We start from the raw sequence: 21,938 nt of genomic DNA, 5'->3' as shown, positions 1-21,938 counted from the left end.
TAGTTACTGTAAATAAACCAAACATACAAACATCAATGTGTTACAGAAGCTGTTGAGATCATGGCTACTGGGTGTAGGTTGTCTGATCTCATTCCCGATTAATTAGCAAGATTTATTAAAATGTGAGATCATTAGTTATGTTGTCTAACAGCAGAGAGAAATACAAAGAGCAGAAATATTGCTTTTTCTGAAAGGTGAAATAAGAATTTCCAGTAGATTAGAATCTTCTGATGGAATCAAAACTGATAAATTTGGTTGAAGGTTATGTCCTGGGGGAAGCAGAATTGAGATTGCTACAATACTTTAAAACTGGGAGAGGTAGCTCTTAATCTGGGGTGGATAACACGGACCAAGGAGTCTAACACGCGCGCGAGTCAGAGGCTGCAGACGAAAGCCCCGTGGCGCAATGAAGGTGAGGGCCGGCGCGCGCCGGCCGAGGTGGGATCCCGAGGCCTCCGAGCGGAGGGCGCACCACCGGCCCGTCTCGCCCGCCCTGGCCGGGAGGTGGAGCGTGAGCGCGCGTGCTAGGACCCGAAAGATGGTGAACTATGCCTGGGCAGGGCGAAGCCAGAGGAAACTCTGGTGGAGATCCGTAGCGGTCCTGACGTGCAAATCGGTCGTCCGACCTGGGTATAGGGGCAAAAGACTAATCGAACCATCTAGTAGCTGGTTCCCTCCGAAGTTTCCCTCAGGATAGCTGGCGCTCGCGGGCCCGTGGACGGTGTGAGGCCGGTGGCGGCCCCCGGCGCGCCGGGACCGGGTCTTCCCGGAGTCGGGTTGCTTGGGAATGCAGCCCAAAGCGGGTGGTAAACTATGGCCCTTCTATAACCTTGGCTAGCTCAGAAATTATGGGAATTAACTTGACAGCCACAGATCACAAAAGAGCTATAGTTGCCCACCCTTGTTCTTCATATTCAGAAAACGGCGATTTTATTTGGTCCTAAAAGAGTATTTCTCTAGGAGAAAGTCGGGAAGGTTTATACAAAGTGGACTATAATGCCCATTCCTGATGTAATTGAAAGGAACAGGGCACACATGCACCACAGAGAATGTTCAGATATAGAGCTATTTGCTAACCAATTAATAAGCTGTAAGATATCAATGAATCAGAACTGAAAAAGAAAGCAATAATGGAATTCTAAAAGTGTTTAATCAGATGTGTGTGTGTGTGCGCACGCATGCACCTTCAAATCAATTTTGACTCCTGGTGACAGCCTGGACAAGATCTTGAAGTTTTCTTGGCAAGATTCCAGAAGTGCTTTGCCATTGCTTCCTTCCTAAGTCTGAGAGACAATGACCCAGCTGGCTTAATGTTGAAGATGGGGATTAGCATCTATGGTCTCCAGGTTTTTAGCTGGATGCTTTTACCACCAGAATGGGACAACTTGGTGTGGCCAACTTGGTGCAGCCCAGAGGTGGTATTCAGCAGGTTTTGACCAGTTCTGGAGAACCGGTAGCGGAAATTTTGAGTAGTTTGGAGAACTGGCAAATCCCACCTCTGACTGGTGATTTGCAGTATCTTTCCCCTGCCATGCCCAGCAAGCCACGCCTACAGAACCAGTAGTAAAAAAAAAAAATTGAATCCCACCACTGGTGCAGCCAATTCACCATGGCCAACTTGCCTTGGCCAACTCAATGCCAGACAACTCCCTTCAATAATTCAATTCAAGTATTTAAAATGATTTTAAAAATATTTAAACTTTTGTCATTCACATTTCGTCTCTCCTTTTACATCCCTTCCTTAATTATTTTATTCCATCATTTCTTCGATATTAGTGTAACTCTTGTCCTGAAACAAACTGACTGCAGTGAGCTGGCTGTGGCAGGCTGGCCACACCGAGTTGTCCTTGATCCCTTTACCACCACACCAAACTGCCTCAAATCAGTTATAATAGCAACTGCAGTGGCGCCATTAACCAAATGCTATAGTTATTAGAAACAAGTACAGATACGTCCCTCAAGGTCCATGAAGCCTTATCTAGTCATTCCCAGGGAAGGCGAGAAGTATGGGGAAATTCCTGCAACATAGGTGATAGAGAAATAAAGTTACTGACTTTAGCTATTCACTAGTGGTTGTTTGTGCCTGACAGGTCTAGAGTTCAATACTACATATTCCATATCAGTGGTGGGAATCAAAATATTTTACTACTGGTTCTGTGGGCATGGCAACGAAAGGATACTGTAAATCTCCAGTCAGAGATGGTATTTTCTGGTCCTCCGAACTACTCAAAATTTCCACTACCGGTTCTCCAGAACGGGTCAGAATCTGCTAAATTCTCTATCCTCTGCTCCATTGGCATAAGAAAAAGCAAACCACATTTTACCAAATGGTGAGTGCAAAACCGTGGTGGTATTCAAATAAAGTTGCCACCGGTTCGGTAGACGTGGCTTGGTGGCTGCACTTTGCGCGCATGCATACACTTTGTGTGCACACACGCGCCAAACATGCACTTTGCGCAGGCACAGAGGTGTTCTAACTTGCCTCCTGCAAGCCTGCACGATGGTGGCCACTGCAGCAGCTGCCGCGCGGCGCTATTTTGCGCCGCGCAAAGCAGCTGCACTTTGAATTCTGGCCATAAAAGTGAGTATGGGAGCCTGGACGGGCGGGTGGGCCAACCACAGAGCAGCGAAGAGAACCAGTTTGGTCTCCACTGCTCATTGCCACTATCGGTTCTCCAGAACCGGGCAGAACTAGTCGAATACCACCACTGCAAAACCATCAGCCTTGCTACATTCAGTCCCCCTTACAGAGAAGCCAAAATAGTACGCCTGGGAAAGAATTCTTATTTGGTTCTTGACAAATAGCAGGAAACAGGAAAAGCCAATCTTGGATTTGAAGATTAAATGGTTTGAAAAAGGATGTTTTCAATTGAGAAGTTGACTTTAATCCAATTCATTCACAGAATTTTCTGGAAGTCCAACAGCCATCGTCTTCATCCTGTTGCAATTCTTCCCTGGTTTTTGGACACACCTTGGATTTTTCGACCTTCCATGGAAAATCCACTAAGAAGGGAAAGATTTTAAACTGATGTATAATGTTGAATAGATTGTTAGTTAATGTATTTGGAGATATCTCTCTTTCCAAATCATTAGTTATTGAGTTCTGGATCAAGTAAGCTTATTAATTCCTATGAGTTAAACAAGCATTTCCATCATATCCATGTACTTATTTTGAGTTCAGAAATCAGGATTCTTGGCTGCAGAATTTGGCTTGTCTTAAAACCACACAGAGAATAACCAGCTTTCCCTTTCATCAAGTGATGTTAGAAATTGCTGTGGTTGTGGTGGACTATATAAAGTCGTATTTTTTTTCAAGGAGGTAGGAACAGGACACTTTAAAAGTGTCTGTTTATATTCTGTCACTGGGGCAAAGAGCATCTTCCAAATCTCCTTTAGAAAAAATGACAAATTGGAATATCTGACTCAAATCGAGGCCATGAACCCTTCCTAGTTCCCTCTTTTTTGTTAAACAGCTTCTTCTTTGTGGCTTACAAACAGAGTAGCAAAACCACAGCAGGCCTTCTCATTTTTGGTATCCCTAACACTAAGAACAAATTGTTTTATTGGCTACTGTAAACAAAATCAGCCTCGAGGCATTAAAAAAAGAAAACAACTGAAAAGAAGCAGAGGATAAACATATGTCTACCACAGGGCCATTCTTGGAGGTCTGGATAGGATTCCAAAATAAAAATAAAAATCAAGTAATCTCAGAACAAACCATGACTTTCTCTCATTTCTTCAATTAGCATGCTGTTCAGACAGGTTTTGCAGGTTTTTTTAAAGTATTAGAAAAATGATTCACAATGTGTTTGATCATTAACAATACCAGCTTCATTTTAACTCTCTCTCTGGTCACCTTTGTGCTGATAGATCTCTCAATGGTGTTTGATATCACGGTATCTCTCGAGAGAAGTGGGGTGGCCTAGTGGTGAAGATGCTCACCTCCCACTTGGAAGGTTGAGAGTTCAATCCTAGGTAGCGGCAGATGATTCTCTCTTAGGGTGCAAGGAAGAAAAAAAAAATCTGCTGTGAACTCTGGGTGGGCATCAGGAAGGGAATTCACCCAGTACATGCTCAGCTCCATCCAGTCACCTTGACTCTTACCCCAAATAGGGACTACATAACAAGGGAGTTACTTGTTGTATCTCTTGAGCTACTTGTTTAGGTATCAGAAAAGGATGATCTTAACCAACCACTGACAATCACCTTTAAGGGCTCATCTTTAATGGCACCTCCACGTGTTCTTATGAACATTTAAATAAAAACAGCTGCACTTCGATTTGTAAGTAATTTGTAAAAGCAACCCTTCATCTATCACTATGTACAATCTGTACAGCTTCCATCTCCCTTTTTCTTCATTTTGACATGATATACTGACTCTGTAAACCGCTTAGAGAGGACCGCAAAGCACCATGAAGCGGTATATAAGTCTAAGTGCTATTGCTATAATACCGTCATCTGCAACAGATAATCAAAATGCAACTTTTTTTTTCCTCTACAAGGTACTCCATAAATAGCGACCTTTGCTTATTCAGATAGGGAGCATTGTCCCAAAGCCTCCTGTTTAATTTGCCCAATTACACAATGGTTCACCTTTTGTACTACTCAGATCTAGTAAATGTCAACTACTAGTAAATGTCAGCACCCATGTTCCGAGCAAGCTGCAAAACTTGAGCAAAAATTACATGCCTCTTATTGTGAACAGAGAGTATGATTTACTTCCATTGTTATTTGACCCAAACAATCTGGCATGACATTCAATATTCCCCATGCAACCCTCTGTTCTGAATCTTAATGATATGTTGTGGATTTATCTTCCATAACCTTTGCTAGTTTTAGCATAATATTTCTCTTGGGAGAATTAAAAAAAACCCTACAAGTGCTAGGACAGGATGAAAATCATGCAATTTAATGAGTAATGTGTATATTAATTCTTTTAGACATAGATGGTACTTAACCCCAGTTTTCCCATACCAAACCAGCAACTCAGAATGATGTTATATACAAGCTGTAAAGTAATAAAACATGCTGGTAAGCTAAAAAAAAAAAAATGAAAAAAACATTTAAACATCACAAACATTAGAAATAGTGGAAAATATTTATAGGCCATGTGGTAGACGTTGGTGGTGGTTTGTTGTCCAAGCTTGTTGTTTAGTTTCTGAACATTTTGTCGCCATGCTCGGTAACATCATCGCCGGAACTTCAGTTGAAACATCTTGTTTCGGTTCTCTTTTGCTTTTATAGATCTCATGTGTCATGTGACCAACAGGTCAAGCCGTGTGAGGGACATCTGGTGGTGAAGTCACCCAGTCAGCCACGGTGACCAACTGACCACACAAGACATATAAAAACAGAAGAGGCCTTAAACAAGACACTTCAACCGCTGATGATGTTACCAAGACTGGTGACGAAATGTTTGGAAACTAAACAAGCTCGGACAACAAACCATCCCCAACACCACAAAATATGTCTTCTGTGTTGTGGTTGTCTCAGTCATCCCATAAATCATTGATTTATAATGGGATTCCCCCTCTAAAATCAGCAGATAAGGACATGTAACATCGGATGGCTATGTCCAGCTCCTGTTGATATTTCAGCTGTTCTATTTTCTCCCTCTGGAACTCTGCAGAATGCCTTGAGAAATTCAAACCCGGGAAGTTTGGAAGAAATGTTAGTTCTGCCCCTCCTCTTTCTTGTATTTTTCAATCCGTATGAAAGTTGAAGTCACCGTTGGTATTAGTCTAAACCAGGGGTGTCCAACCTTGGCAACTTTAAGACTTGTGGACTTCAACTCCCAGAATTCCTCAGCCAGCAAAGCTGGCTGAGGAATTCTGAGAGTTGAAGTCCACAAGTCTTAAAGTTGCCACGGTTGGATACCCCTGGTCTAAACTGATTGCCTCCCCCACCCCACCCCACCCCATACACACACACACACACACACACACACACACACACACACACACACACAGTTTCCCCAGGTCTGAAGATTTCCTGAAAATCAACCCTGAAAGTAAGTCCTAGCTTGATTTTTTACACGTTCACTCAATATAAGTCCTACCCCCCCACAAAAAATAAACCCTAATTAAGACCCTAACTCCGGGGTGCATGGGTAAAAAATAAGTTAGGGGAGGCAGGGGGGGAGCTGCCCTACCTTCCGACAGCTGTAGCCAGGCCTTGCATACCCTTGCCAGCCCATTTCTTCTGCAGCCCGCAAGGCTGGCAAAGTTTTCCTGAAGGACTCTGCAGCCTATAGCAGAGCTCTGGATCGATCTAGAGTTCTGTTATTGGCTGCAGAGGCCTTCAGGAAAGCTTTGCCAGTCTTGCCAGTGGCAGAAGAAGAAGTTCCTGAAGGCTTCTGACAATGAAAAGGAGGCCGGGGGTGACGCACGCAAATGAGGTGAGTCAGTGGATGACATCCCCCCAAAATAAGACCTGGTGCCTTTTTTAGTGGAAAGAAACCACATAAGACAGGGTCTTAATTTCGGGGAAACACAGTAGTATTCCTTCACTGGACATTTTAAAGAAGAGGTTGGACAACCATTTGTCTGAAAAGGTATAGGGCAATGGTTCTCAAACTTTTCTTCACCATGGACCCAAACAACACAGGTGAGGACAGGAGAATTCACACAGGACAGCAATATTCTAACATGCAGTTTTGAATCCACTTAGGGTTTTAAAGATGGACAGGTTGCTTCCTCATGATCATGCCATTAATTGGAGCTACCAGCTGCTGTAGGAACGATGGGCCAGTTTAAGGTGGCCCGCCCCAGGCCCCTGATGGATGCAGAGAGTTTCCAGGGTATATCTAGGGTATTTCCCAGTGTTCTGGAGGGCAGTTTTGTGGATGACTGTTTATCTTCTGGATGACAGGCAACTTAGCTGCTACATAGTATTAACTCTATCTTCTCTACCAATCCAAGGAGGTGCCTTCAATCTCTGAGAAGCTCCAGGGGCTGAAGAAAATCCACCATCCCAAAGGTGCTTTTTCAAGAGGCAACTGTTTCACTTCTCATCCAAGAAGCTTCTTCAGAGCTGAAGAAGCTTCTTGGATGAGAAGAAAAAACATCTTCAAAGAAAAAACAGAAAGTCCGATTGCCTCTTGAAAAAACACCTTTGGGACAACCATGACCTGGATCAGGGGTCTACCAACCTTGGCTACTTTAAGACTTGTAGACTTCTACTCCCAGAATTCTGGGAGTTGAAGTCCACAAGTCTTTAAAGTTGCCATGGTTGGAGACCCCTGACTTGGATGACTAAGAGCCTCCATAAACATTGAACAAACCCACCAAGCAACACTGATGGACAACAAGGAGCAAGTATAACTAGATCTATGTTCCACTATATTCCATTCTCACTAGTGATCACACTTGATTTCATCACCGCCGCAACTTATTTTTATTGATTGATTTGATTTCTATAGCTGCACAAGTTAACTCTTAATCGGTATTCCCTGGCTACTGAGCAACTCACAGGCATTTGTGCTGGGGTTGGACTAGAAGATCTCCAAGGTCCCTTCCAACTCTGTTATTCTGTTATTGTGAAATTTATTTCCTTTATATTGGATGTGGTTTTGCAAGCATTGGTCCCAACACTCTTCTCTCCGAAAAGGGCCATAACAGATAACAGATAATCAGAGTTGGAAGGGACCTTGGAGGTCATCTAGTCCAACCCCCACCCAAGCAGGAGACCCTACAACATTTCTGACAAACGGCAGTCCAATCTCTTCTCAAAAGTCTCAAGTGATGGCGCTCCCACAACTTCTGAGGGCAAGCTGTTCCATTGCTTGACTTCTCACTGTCAGAAAGTTTCTCTTTATTTCCAGGTTAAATCTCTCCTTGTTCAGTTTCCATCCATTATCCCTTGTCTGGCCTGCAGGCACTTTAGAAAATAGCTTGACCTCCTCCTCTCTGTGGGAGCCCCTCAAATATTGGAAGACAGCTATCATGTCTCCCCTGGACCTTCTGTTTACTAGACTAGCCAAGGCAAGTTCCTGGAACCGTTCTTCATATGTTTTAGTCTCCAGTCCTCTAATCATATTAGTTAAGCTTCTCTGCACTTTTTCTAGAGTCTCAACATCTTTTTTGTAATGTGGTGAACAAAACTGGATGCAGTACTCTAGGTGTGGTCTTACTAAGGCTTTATAGAGTGGTATTAGTACCTCCCTTGATCTTAATTCTATCCCTCTGTTAATATAATTTAGGATTACATTAGCTTTTTTGGCTGCCGCTGCACACTACTGGATCATATTTAGCTGGTTGTCCACTAAGACTCCAAGATCCCTCTCACAGTTACTGCTATTGAGCCTGGTTTCACCCAGTCTATATGTGTACTTTTGGTTTTTCTTGCCTAAGTGTAGGACTTTACTTTTCTCTATATTGAATTTCATTTTGTTAGATATGGCCCAGTGTTCTAGTCTGTCAAGATCCATCTAGATGGGTGTTAGCTATTCCTGCCAGCTTAGTATCATCTGCGAATTTGGTAAGTTCCCCTTCTATTCCCTCATCTAAGTCGTTCATGAAGATATTGAAGAGTACTGGCCGTAAGACCGAACCTTGTGACACCCCACTGCTTACTTCCCTCCATGTAGACTTAGACCCAGTAAGGACTACTCGTTGATCTTTTGCCTAGATATGACACAACATCCATAATGGAACATCAGAAACAAAAGAGAACAGCGGGAAAGACTAGCTGTCCCTTTTCACCTACTGTGCGTGGAACGTACTTTTCATATATTCTCTGTCCTCTCATGAAAGCCTTCACTTCGTTGTCAAGTGGGAACGTCCCATCATCTTTCCTAAAGCGGTAGAAAAGTTTGAGATCCTTGAATTCCTTGTGCTCATCACAAACTGAAACATAAAACACAGGAAATTGGGATGAAACACTCCAGATGTTTTTTATTTAAGTTTTGTGATTTCATGTTATATTCCCAAACTACAGCACTCAATGTATCCTGAGATCTTTCGGAAGCCCTAAGTAGCATTTCTAGATAACAGCTTGAGAACATTGATTCTTTTCACTTACCATGATGGATAATGCTACGATCCAGTAACTTCTGCACGAGTTTAATTGCTGTCTCCCTGTCAGAGGCCTCTTTGTGATCAATCAGCCAGTCAATCAATTCTTTGGCAACAAAGCAGTTTGGGTAGGTCTTCAGGTGGTGCCTTCGGTCCTTAATAATTTTTTCTTCATGCAGCCTGAGCCTGTGAAACAAATTATATTGCACTGAAAATCAACTTTTATTGATTTTGATTTAAAAAGATACAAGGTACTTTCTACCACAGGTGGTGGTCCTGTCTAGAAGCCCAAAAGCATTGGACCAAAATAAGGCAATGGTTACAAGAAATTGTTAACGAACAAATAGAATTTGAACTGGAGTTATTTATGCTAGGAATATTTAAAAGGAAATACGAGAAAAGGATTAAATATATTGTATTACACATATTAACGGCAACTAGAATATCGTACGCACAATGTTGGAAGCATAATAACATTTCCCCTGACGAATTGGTAATTCAAAAATTTTTAGATTGTGCCGAAATGGACAGATTGAAAACTAAAAGATAAAGAAGAGTCTGAATTTCATAAAATTTGGGATACATGGTGTAATTGGCTGGAAACTAGGTAAATAGAAAATAAAGAAACTTAAGATAAGCAAACTATAGACAAATATATATAATAGTATAACAATGTATATAAATGTAAATATGCATCAGAGATAATTATGTATAATACCAATGCTACAGTACTGTTAGTGTTATATTTTGCTTTTTTAAAAAGGTAAAAGAACAATAATGTTTATTTAAAAAAAGAAAGAAAACCAACTTTTGTTGATTTGTGATTACCTGAAAACTGGAAATTGTGTTTACACTGCAAACTGAAAAAGATGGGTGCTCCATTGTATTTTGGGATTTGCATGCAGATTGTCCAATATGTCAATTTCTCATTTTCCCCATCATATGTTCATTCTGAAGGAGATATCAATGGCCAACAAGGATTTCCTGCTTCTGAAGCTAATATCATCCAACCTATGAAGGACATCGCTTTCCTACTTATGACATATATTTATGAAAGCTGCACAAGGAAAATTATTTTAAGAGAAACCTGATAGGTTTCTAAGTGGCTTAAATTTTCCCAACCATGTTCAAGATTAGATCCAAGTCATCTGAACTTCAATCATAATAGCTGTACTTTTTACATAAGAAAAAAGTTATCATAGGGGTACATGGGAAAACCAGAAATGGCTACAGCATGGTTACATCTGTTAAACCAGCTTAGTAAATTGCAACAACCAGAGAAATAGTATTTTCCTGGTGCTTGTGGGCACTAACATCTGTGTTGATGTTGGCCAAGCCTCCTCACACTGACTTTATTTTTACATGCTTCTTCATTGCCAAAAAATAAATCAAGTTGGCATATCACATGTTCTTCATAATATTACCTCATATTTGTTCATTGAAATGGTAATCTTTTGGGGAAAATGATCTTTCTTCTTATTTGATCAGAGAAATCTCAGGTTAAACTTGGCCTGGGAAGAAACTTCATCCAATTAGCTTGGTGTTTCTCATTGTATTTTATTCTTTGTCTAGAGCAGGGGTCTCCAACCTTGGCCACTTTAAGACTGGTGGACTTCAATTCCCAGAATTCCTCAGCCAATTCTGGAAGTTGAAGTCCACAAGTCTTAAAGTGGCCAAGGTTGGAGACCCCTGGTCTAGAGCTTACTCTAATTTCTGTTTTTTTTTTAAAATAAAGTTTTATTTGGGTTTTCACACATACAAAATACAAGTAAAACACCTTTTTTGAAAATAGCATGGTCCCGGGGTTGAACTTCTTTATACAGACACAAAACTCAATTTCATGCTCCTTTTTGTATTCTGTTCCATGTCTTATATTATTTTACATTTTCTATATAGAATTTCCCCTCTTTTAATTTTCTCAATTTTATTTTGATTATCTCATCTCAATTCAAATCATTATATTTATACTTTTGTCTGTTCTGTTTGAATTTCATATTATCTTTTCTCATTAAACAAATTTTCTCCTGTAGTTACTAATTGGAGTATGACACCTTTATATCTTTTAATTACATCCATTCAACTCTTATTTAAACTTCAATATATACCTTAAGTTTATGACCTTCAATATAATACATAATTCATAACTTCCAATCAAATTCTGCTTGCTACATTCTTATAATACACACTATATTCTTTAAAAAAAAAGAAAGAAAGATTGTAAATATATGTAATAATAAACCCTCATTCCATTCCAGTTCAGTTCTATCATTAATAATCATTAAAACCATAACATCTTTAATACTTCTTTTCAATTAAATATCATACTTCCTTAAAAACACATATAATTTCCATAATTAATTTTTCCCTTATTTCTCTTCACATATGTTTTATAAATCATTAAATATTCCTTTTGTTGCATTTATTTATTGACAAGCATTCCACTGAATTACGATAACTATTTTATCAGACATTTTAATCATACATTGTTTCATATTTTCTAAAATTATTTCTGCTTCTAATATAACCATACTATCTTATGTACCTTTGCAGAATCCTTTTTCCATTAAGTTTTCACCCATTATCTCTAAATAGGCCCTGTTTCTCTATATTTTGCTTCTGTCCTTTATAACTTCTTTTCCTTTCTTTCTTCCCTCTCATCTTCTCCCTCCCCTTTTTACCCCCTTGTCTCTCTAGTTCTAATTCTCTTTTCTGCATTTCCCTCTTCTGTTGCTTTCTGATTTTATACTTATTTTTCACTCTATTTTGGGGGGGAGTTGTTTTTCCCAATCTTAAACTTTCCATTGTCTTTCCCCCACTTTCCTTTTTTCCTCCCTTCTAAGATTACTTGTTCATTAAAGATGGCTTCTTCTTTGTTGCAATCTACTTGTTCTGCAGGCATTTCTTGTTGTTTCTCGTAATTCCAAATCTCCATTTCTAAAAACTGAAATACGAAGCCAAAAGAACCTCTCCCTTCTTGTGCATCTTCTTTGTACTTTTTAAGTTCCATTTTCAGTTCTTCTAAAAGTGGAGCCATTTTAAACAGTTTTAAACAACCACCCGATTGATTTTAGTTATTCAAAACAATAACCAAGAATCCAGAAATCATCAAGTAACCCAGACAGTCCCGAGTTATATCTTCTTATTTCTTTTTCGACTTTCTCTTCCTGGGGTTTTTGTTGAGATATTTCAGTTAGAATATATCTTTTGGAAGTCTTGTTGAGATTTTGCTGTAAGGTCTTTTTTTAATTCCAGACAGTCTCCTCCCTTCCAGATCCTACCCTTTTATTCTTTTTCTCTCCTTTCCTGTTTTCAAAAGCTTTTAATAATCCAGAAATCTTTATTATCCCTTTGACTTTTTATTTTCAGCATTAAATATCTATTGATGTCAAAGTGGATTTTTTTCCAATTTCTTGCTTAAGTCTCTTAGCTGTCAGTATGGGAAAAGGAGAAAAAAAACCCAATCTTTTCCCTTTTCTCTCTCCTTTTCAGCTTAAAAATCTTCTTAGGGAACAATGTTATTGTTTTTTAACAGTTTCAATTCAAGGGTACCTTATTTGTTGCTTTTGCTGTTTGACCTGGTCAACCAAAACTTTCTCCTCTTAACTTCCTCCTGCACATTCTTTTCCGGCCGAGTTCTTCTTTGTGGTGGCCATTTCTGACCACCACTGCAACTGCCTTTGGGAAAGGGAGTAATGGCTAGCTGGGGAGGAGTGATGTGGCTCTCCTCAACCCTGCTGGCAGTCACCCCCCTCTTCACCACCTCTATGGGGTGGCTTAGCCCCGAAACCAGCCGGCTCAGGCTGCTCCAGCGGCGAGCACGGATCGAAGCCTCGCAGAGACGTGGTTTCGGTCTGTCGCTGAATAAGCTCAAATTGGAAGCTTGATGTTTCTCATTGTATTTTATTCTTTGTCTAGAGCAGGGGTCTTCAACCTTGGCCACTTTAAGACTTGTGGACTTCAATTCCCAGAATTCCTCAGCCAATTCTGGAAGCTGAAGTCCACAAGTCTTAAAGTAGCCAAGGTTGGAGACCCCTGGTCTAGAGCTTATTCTAATTTCTGTTTTTGAACCTTTTCAAAACATACACGGTATGTGCAGGGGTGGGTTTCTACTGGTTCTGTCCACCTCTGTAGAACCAGTAACTCTAAAGAGCAGCAGACATAGAACTGGTTCTATGCTGATGTTTTTTCCCATCCGCCCACCCGGGCTCTTACCTGATCTTTATTTCTTGATTTTTCAACTTCAGCTGCCGAACGAGGCACAGCTGCAGCTAAAAAAGCAGGAAAAGAGGGTTGTTTCAAAGGCTGCTTCTCTGCGCCCAACGTGCTGATGATGATTTACAGGCACCGAAATGGTAGTTAACCCTGTCGTATCCCACCCGTGGATATGTGTGCGTGTATTTTTCAATACTATGAAAGTATTGAAACAAAACAAAAAAGAAAGTAAGAAAAAGGGGAGGAAGGAATAAAAAGAGAAGGTATAGTTATGCTTTCCAACTATCTTTCTATCAAATAATTATCATCTTATTCTTTTCCCCATTCTCTTTGATCCTGATATCTAGATTTGGATATTAAATCCAGATATCATCAGTTTGATGATTTATTGCAAAAAAAGAGGGAAATAAGTAAATTTCTTCTAAACAGATTGAGCTGCTTTTTAAATACATTTGCTTTCAATAGAGAGTAAAGAATGTAAGTAACTGCCTTACACTGAGTCACATTCTGCATCTATCCAGCCAACTATTGTCCATCTTGAAGGAGAACCTCCATACTTACAGATGGGCAGTTTTCCAGCCTTACTTGACAACAGCAATAATTAAACAGACTACAGTGAAAGAATACTGTATATGGGCTTAAAAAACGTTGCTTGCAGATCCCAGGGAGTGATAAAAATGATGCATAAGTTGAAATTCTTAATAGGGCAAAAGCAATAATGAAAATATATGACCACAAAATATGTATAGGTTAGAATATACATCTGAATTACACTTTACTTTTAATTTATTTTTAAGTGAAAGTCTTGCTGCCCCTCTTCTTGGAATAGCAGTCTACCTGAAATAAGCAGCAATTACAGGTACAACCAGAGGTGGTATTCAGCAGGTTCTGACCAGTTCTGGAGAACCAGTAGCAGAAATTTTGAGTAGTTTGGAGAAGCGGCAAATACCATCTCTGACTGGCCCCGCCCCCATCTATTCTCTGCCTCCCAAGTCCCAGCTGATTGGCTGAGTCTTCTTTTGTTGCCCTGCACAGGAGAACAGAACTGGAAAGCAGGTCAGCGTGGTGATGAAGGAATGGAGATTTTGCAGTATCCTTCCCCTGCCACGCCCACCAAGCCATGCCTACCAAGCCACGCCCACAGAACCGGTAGTAAAATAAAATGATTCCCACCAATGGGTACAACCATTTATTTTACTGACCATTCAAGGTTATAAAGGTGCTGGAAAAAAAGGCGGAGGGAGGAGCTGGCATCACGGAGGTACGACACACAATCTTGATCCTCCAAGATCACCATCAATATCTCTACTGCTAGGCAACTGGCTGGTATTTATGATGGTTGCAATGTCCCAGGGTCACAATATGTGATCCCGTTTTGTGATCTTCTGACAAGCAAAGTCAAAGGGGAAGCCAGATTCACTTAATAACCATGTCACTAATTTAGCAGCCGCAATGATTCACTTAATGACTGTGGTAAAAAAAATGTTGTAAAATGGGGCAAAATTCACTTGAAATCTATCTCGTTTAGCAACGGCAAATTTGGGCTCAATTCTATGGTCAGAAGTCAAAGACTACCTGTATGTGGGGAGTTTAGCCATTAATAATAGTAGTGAGAACTTTAGCTATTAAAAATGCTAGTTAGAACTTTAGTCATGAACAATAATAGTTATTAATTTCTAAACATTATTTTCATTAAAAAAAGTTATTATTATTACTCAGGTTTTATATTGCAAAATAATATGCCAAAGGTTACCACTAACAAGGAGTAGCTGGCCAGAGGAGGAAAGCTCATGGACTTTGGTTTGATCTAAGCAAGGCACTATTGATTTATTATTTCCCAAGCTGGAACAGAAAGCATGGTTATACAAGAGTATTTTTACAGTTGCAACAACATTTTAACTACCCGTGGTACATGTCTGTAATTTTAAGGTCTGGTCTTAATAACTTTGTAGGCTATCCTCTTTAGGAAGTAACTGATACCCAAAGGATAAACTACGTCTGCTGAATTTAAAAGCTCTCTGTGGAAAGCTTCCCAAGGCAAACGCGATCTAGAATGAAAATGTCCAGAGGGGCTTGAAGATCACAGCTAAATCTTTATTGTATTTCAGGAACAAAACCATTCCAGACACTTGACAGTCGTACATGGGTCTCTTTGAAGTTGAATTTACATCTGTTCAAATCCAGTAGCCTCTTTTTCTGCATTGTCTACGGCAGTGGAAATCTTGTCTTTTATTTCTCATGCTTAGTTGTTACTAACATTTTTCTAATGGTATTCTCTGCATTCTTGCTCTGATAATTTATTCCCAGTGACAGGATCCTGCAACCGTGGGCATCTGTCCTAGAGCAGGTGGTGAGGGCAACCTCTTTCTCTCAAAAGCTGGGATTATGGGGGAAAAGGCCAGATGAACAGTTCTCTAGAAGAGGGGTCGCCAACCTTTTGGATCTCAGGGACCACCAAACTCATAATTTTAAATCCCAGGGACCACTAACCGCTTCTGTGGGTGTGGCCTAATTTGTGGGTGCAGCTTGGTGGTCATGTGACTGGCTGGGCATGGCTTGTATGTAAATATTATAAATATTTATATAGATATTAAAAAAATTTATACAAAAAAAGAGCAACTTTTACCCAAAATCAGGCGAAGCAGGCAGGCAGATTGAGTTGCTCACAGCATCACAGATTCATTCAGAGATCTACCTATCTCCGATCGGCTAGCTCAGTCTGTCACATAAAATTTGCTTGCAAGCAAACTCATAAAATTTGCTAGCAAGCAAACTCACAAAATTAACTCACAACACACCATGTATGTAAATATTGAATTTTTTATTAAAAAAGAGCAACTTTTACCCAAAATCAGGCAAAGCAGGCAGGCAGATTGAGTTGCTCACAGAATCATTCAGTGATCTATCTATCTGCCATCAGCTAGCTCAATCTGTCACATAAAATTTGCTTGCCGTGAGTCTGCACTGAATAATAGAACCTTCAGTCCTAAGGGAGGTTTGGCTGTGCATAAAAGTAGAGCTGAAGAACTAAAGATTAGCTAGAAAGCAAAAAAATGCAACGATTTCCTGCTTTCCAGCTAATCTAAATCTCCTGGCACAGCAGAACAGCTGATGGTCGGAAAAAGGAAAACTAGCAATTTAGCAGACAAGTTTGCTGGGTAAGTAGTGAGTGGGCGGGGAGGGTTCCCATGGGCCATGTGGACGGCGCAGTCTTGTGTTTCTGCACAGCCTGGATTAATTGCTTTGAGGGGGGGTGCTCTGGGGGTGAGATTTCTCTGCAGCCCACCAAAATTTTCTCGCAGCCCACTGCTCTAGAAGACAGGATGGCGCTGGAGACTACAGAGCTGTTACTCCGAAGGAGAAGTTAGGACCAGATTATGAAAATCTAGAGGAGGGATCCCCGATCCGCGGATCTCCTCTCCTTCCCTCCCCCCATTGCCGGTCTACAGAGATGGGAAGGTTGGGGACTGCTAATCTAGAGGGCTTCTATGAGAAACTGGGTGATTCCCAGCTTTCTGTCTTATGGGCTGAGCTGGGCCAGTTCAGAATAGTTCTTTTTAATATTAGTCTTCTATTCCAACTTGAAAAAATTAAACCACCAAAAATATGACTGTCAAAAGACAGAGGAGTTTAAAATGTTCATATCTGATTTGCAATAAAACTCTACCAGTACTGTAATTTAAGTAAAACAACCACAATCCTCCTCCTCTCACTTTTCTGCTGAGTAAATGGAAAACCCAGAGCAAATTTGGCAAGGGAAAAGATTTACTGAAAATAAATTCTACTGGGGTTCCGTGAGTCCCCAAATTCAAATGTCTCCTGCTTGGAGAACCTAGAATTTTGCATCCAGTTGGCAGGCCTCAAGGTTCTACTAAAACAATACGGTAGATCCCATATTTGCCCATTCTCTTCTATGAAGCTTGAAGTTGCCATATATAGTCCAACACTTTGTAAAGTAAATAGATTTGGACTTCCTTAATACTTCTTCAAGAAAGTATCTTCAGGACACAAATTTCATTGCTTGTATTAGCTATTTCATAACAGCTTCCTGAAGTTAATGGGTAAGACTTTCCAGCTTCTTCCTCTTCTTTCTATTCTCAGCCCTAGGAAAATTATCCTTAAAATAGGAAGAAATGATAGAACCTACACACACACATACACACACAGAGAGAGAGAGAGAGAGAGAGAGAGAGACAGACAGACAAACAGACAGACAGAGACAGACAGAGAGGAGGGGGGAGAGAGAGAGAGAGAGGGAGAGAGCAGAAAATATAAACCAAACTGGGTTCGTTAAAAGAAAGCCATGTATACAGATGCCAGCTATAAAACTGTTATTGTAGATGTCAATGTTCAGAAGCTGGAAATGTATATGTGTGTGAGAGAGATGGACATATACATGCATGTGTACACACACACACACACAGAGGGAGGGGAAGGTGTCTGGTAACCCAATGCTTCTAAAGTTACACATTTATTTTTACACAACATGGACCTTTTTAAAAGACCTATATCAATGGCAAACCAACTCCACTGCCAGCAACCCCCAAAATGCATATTTTGGGCCACAATATCATATTTCGCAAATAAAGGCAAGTCTGTTTCAAAATGGATAATACAATTATTGCATGGGACCTGGTTTTCAACATCACCAAGATCTTAGGACAGTGATGGAGAACCAATGAAACGCATACCAAAGCTGATACACCACGTTTTGGGTGACTTGCCAGCATTTACCAACACCCAACAACTATTCTTGAAACCCTGCCTTATTTTCTAGAATAGCATCCTTACCAAAACAGAAAGAAAAAATAAGTAACCATCTCAACCGGCTGCCTGTTGGCCATCAACACACTCCATTCTTAAGAGGTCTGTAAGGGGACGTCCTACTGTTCCCATTTATTCGTACTCATTTATTATGTATATACTTATATCAGTTTATACTTATATGTTTATATGTTATGTTCATACTTGTACTTGTTTTCTTATACATGCTTGACAAACTAAACTAAATAAATAAATAAAAATAAAAATAAATAAAAATAACTCTCCCATTCTTGGCACACAAAACAGGCAGCAATTTCTGTTACAAATGATTTTTGTGGTGTGGGAAAGATTCTCAGTCATCCAGATCGTGGTTGTCTCAAAGATGCTTTTCAAACAGCAACAGGACTTGTTTGTTTGTTTGTTTGTTTGTTTGTTTTAAAACTAAGTCCAGAGCCGTAGTGGCACAGTGGTTTGAATGTAGCATTGCAGGCTAATTCTGCTGACTGCCAGCAGTTTGGCAGTTCGAGTCTCACTGGCTCAAGGTTGACAGAGTTTCCATCCTTCCAAGGTTGGTAAAATGAGGGCGCAGATTGTTGGGGGCAATAAGCTGACTTTGTAAACTGCTTAGAGAGGACTGTTTAAGTGCTTTTGCTATTTTGAAAAGCATCTTTGGGATATACCTTTAGACATGGGATATCTACATTGTTTTTAAATTTAAAAATCTGCATCCATCAGTTTTCTAAAGAGTTAGGTGTTTGATAATTTAGCATTTCCTCCTCTTTCTATGCACATTCCTCTTTTCTCTATTAAAAAGATTGAGACTCTAGAAAAAGTGCAGAGAAGAACAACCAGGATGATTAGGGGACTGGAGACTAAAACATATAAAGAACGGGTTACAGGAACTGGGCATAGCTAGTCTAGTGAAGAGAAGAACCAGGGGAGACATGATAGCAGTCTTCCAATATTTGAAGGGCTGCCACAGAGATGAGGTCAAGCTATTTTCCAAAGCACCTGAAGGCCAAACAAGTAATAATGGATGGAAACCGAACAAGGAGAGATTCAACTTAGAAACAAGGAGAAATTTTCTGACAGTGAGAACAATCAACCAATGCCCTCGGAGATTGTGGGAGCGCTATCACTTGAGACTTTCGAGAAGAGATTGGACTGCCATTTGTCAGAAATGGTGTAGGGTCTCCCACTTGGGTGGGGGGTTGGACTAGATGACCTATAAGGTCCCTTCCAACTCTGATTATCTGTTATCTGTTTAAAAAAAACAGCAAAATTTTCAAAGTTTCCATAAAAAAAACATTAGAGCCTTAACTGTGCAATCCCATCCATGTTTAACTGACAATCTCATGACAGTTTAGAAGAGTGGTTCAATCCTCTGCCCTTAACATTTATATAGCCTTAACAGCCACATTGGTCTTCTCAATTTTTTTTAAAAAAAGGCACACTTGACAGCATATTTATATTATGGACTAAAATAAACATCTACGATTAATTTTTAAAAGGAACATAGTTTTCCTACGTTGCTGCTCAGCAGAACTGGCTGGTCTGAGGAGAATTAATCAAATTGGAATTAAATTTTGAGTTTGTCTCTGTACATTGTAGCTTCAGCAGCAGAGATAATTGACGATTTTTAGAAGCACTACATCACAGTAGCAAAATGGTTGAGTTAAACAACAAGCTCACAGAACCACAGAGGTGAAGGGGGCCGTTCAGGCCAGTATGTCCAAACCCAAAGTAGGGCTGTCTCAGATATATTTAGCTGTTAGCCACTAAAAACCCAGTATGGATGAAGAACTTATCTCCTTATGTTCTTGAGAACATCACTGGAATATGGGATGGGGCGCCTGCGCAGGGGGGTGGGGGAGTTGCACGTGCATTGCATTATGGGTGCAGGCACATGCGCATGCACACGGGCACTTTCGGCACACAATGACAAAAAGGTTAGCCATCGCTGATCTAGGCAGTGATGGCTAACCTTTTCAGCACCAAGTGCCCAAAGCACGCATGCGTGCACCCCCAAAATGCAATGTGCACACACCGCGCATGCACCCCACCACTCCCACTCATGCGTGTGCCCCCCTGTGCCCCCCCTCCCCATGCACCCCACCCCATGCATGCATGTACCCCCACCTGCATGCGCCCTGGCCCCAACCCCCACACATGCGCAGCAGAGACACTGGGGCAATGGCTGACGTGCCCAGAGAGAGGGCTCTGCGTGCCACCTCTTAGGATTGCATTGGCTTTTTTGGCTGCTGCTTCACACTGCCGGCTCATATTTAGCTGGTTGTCCACTAAGACTCCAAGAGCCCTCTCACAGTTACTGCTTATTGAGCCTGGTTTCACCCAGTCTTTATGTGTCCTTTCGGTTTTTCTTGCCTAAGTGTAGGACTTTACTTTTTTCTATATTGAATTTCATTTTGTTAGATATGGCCCAGTGTTCTAGTCTGTCAAGATCCCTCTGGATCTTGAGCCTGTCTTCTTGGGTGTTAGCTATTCCTGCCAGCTTAGTATCATCTGCAAATTTGGTAAATTCCCCTTCTATTCCCTCATCTAAGTAGTTTATGAAGATATTGAAGAGTACTGAGCCTAAGACCGAACCTTGTGGCACCCCACTGTTTACTTCCCTCCATGTAGACTTAGACCCATTAAGGACTACTCATTGAGTACGGTTTGCCAGCCAGTTGTGAGTCCATCTACTGGTGGTGCTATCTATCCCACTTTTTTCTAGGTTGCCAAGAAGTAGTTGACTTTTGGACTCTTCTCCTCTTTTGTGAGACACATAATCTTCTCCCATCATTTTCTGCCCTGGAGAACACTTGCCAAGTACAAAAGAGAAGGTGGAAGAATCCCAGAGCCACGAAGCATTTTGCTGGCCATCCATTCTTTTCCAACAGTAAATGGTGGGTTCCACTAAAGATCACTAATTAAAAGGGGAAAGGAAAACACTCTCCTTTTAAGAGACCACTAGCTGCTAATGGGAAAAGAGATCTTGTCTGTAAAAGGACAATCATGCTTCAGAGAGATCTTGGTGACTTTCTGAGGATTCTCCTCCTTCCATCAGTCCCTGCCTTGTTATTTATCTTCCTGATCTTTGCTTTCTGTGAGATTCCTCCACTAGACTGGTATGAGCTGGTTGGATCAAAATATGCACCCCAATATCTGGTCAGAACCAACAAAGCAACTCTTACATGAAGCCTATGCTTCTGCAGTTACAAAATTTCTGAGACCCAAATGCTATATGTATGTTCTGCATTTTAAATGCACAACACTTGTTCCAATAAACTTTCACCCAGGTATCTGTTTCACCTGTCTCATTAAATCTTGTCAACGAGCTCTATGATCTTTTAAAAATGTATATTCAGGTTGGCGAAATTATTTCTGTTCCAAAGCACATCCAGTGCATTTGTTTCCTTCAATGTCTTCATTAAAATTAATGAAACTGAAATGATTTTCTATATCCCTTTTAATATACTGCCGTTTCCAACCTAACAAAGGAATAGATATTGTCTTGGTTGGCATGTGAGATGACTTGTGCTGAGAAAAAGATCCAATTGTGTCTCCTGCACTTCTCACCAGGTTTCAGCACCGTTGACTGTGGTAACCTACAGGACAGGTTATCCAAGCTGTGAAGAGGGCAACTTTACTATGGTCCCCTGACTTTCAAGTTATTTGGGGACTGATTCTTCTGTCAAATGGCAGTTAGAGTTCCCAAGGGTTATATTCCATGCTCTTTAACATCTAAAATGGACGAAGAACGGTTGCAGGAATGGTGTACGTCTAGTATAATAAAAATGAGGACTAGGGGTGACATGATAGGAATGCTTCAATATCTGAGGGGCTGTAACAAAGAGGGAGTCAATCTATTCTCCAAAGCACCTGAGGGCAGGACAAGAAGCAATGGATGGAAACTCATCAAGGAGAGAAGCAACTTAGAATTAA

The 21,938-nt window shown here is 40.6% G+C and overlaps 1 protein-coding gene and 1 long non-coding RNA gene across 7 annotated transcripts in view; both read right to left on the bottom strand.

Annotated features, from left to right (window-relative positions):
- Window positions 1–21,938, bottom strand: part of DEPTOR (DEP domain containing MTOR interacting protein) — an 88,206-nt gene that overhangs the window by 51,157 nt on the left and 15,111 nt on the right. For all 6 annotated transcript variants that reach the window (XM_087931670.1, XM_087931671.1, XM_026703605.2 and 3 more), the window contains exons 3-4: window positions 9,022–9,200; window positions 8,723–8,846 (exon numbers count right to left, since the gene is read on the bottom strand). In XM_087931670.1, the coding sequence (XP_087787796.1) occupies window positions 8,723–8,846; window positions 9,022–9,200 (303 nt within the window). The remainder of the gene's footprint in view (window positions 1–8,722; window positions 8,847–9,021; window positions 9,201–21,938) is intronic.
- LOC148126451 (uncharacterized) lies at window positions 2,863–3,993 on the bottom strand. The gene is made up of 2 exons (XR_015743290.1): window positions 3,943–3,993; window positions 2,863–3,003 (listed from the first exon to the last, which is right to left on the bottom strand). It is a non-coding gene; the product is annotated as an uncharacterized LOC148126451 (long non-coding RNA).

This window comes from Pseudonaja textilis, chromosome 3 (genome assembly GCF_049901715.1).
Source record: "Pseudonaja textilis isolate UNSWEBS1 chromosome 3, rPseTex1.2, whole genome shotgun sequence".
Taxonomy (NCBI): Eukaryota; Metazoa; Chordata; class Lepidosauria; order Squamata; family Elapidae; genus Pseudonaja; species Pseudonaja textilis.
This window is presented reverse-complemented; position numbering and strand designations above follow the sequence as displayed.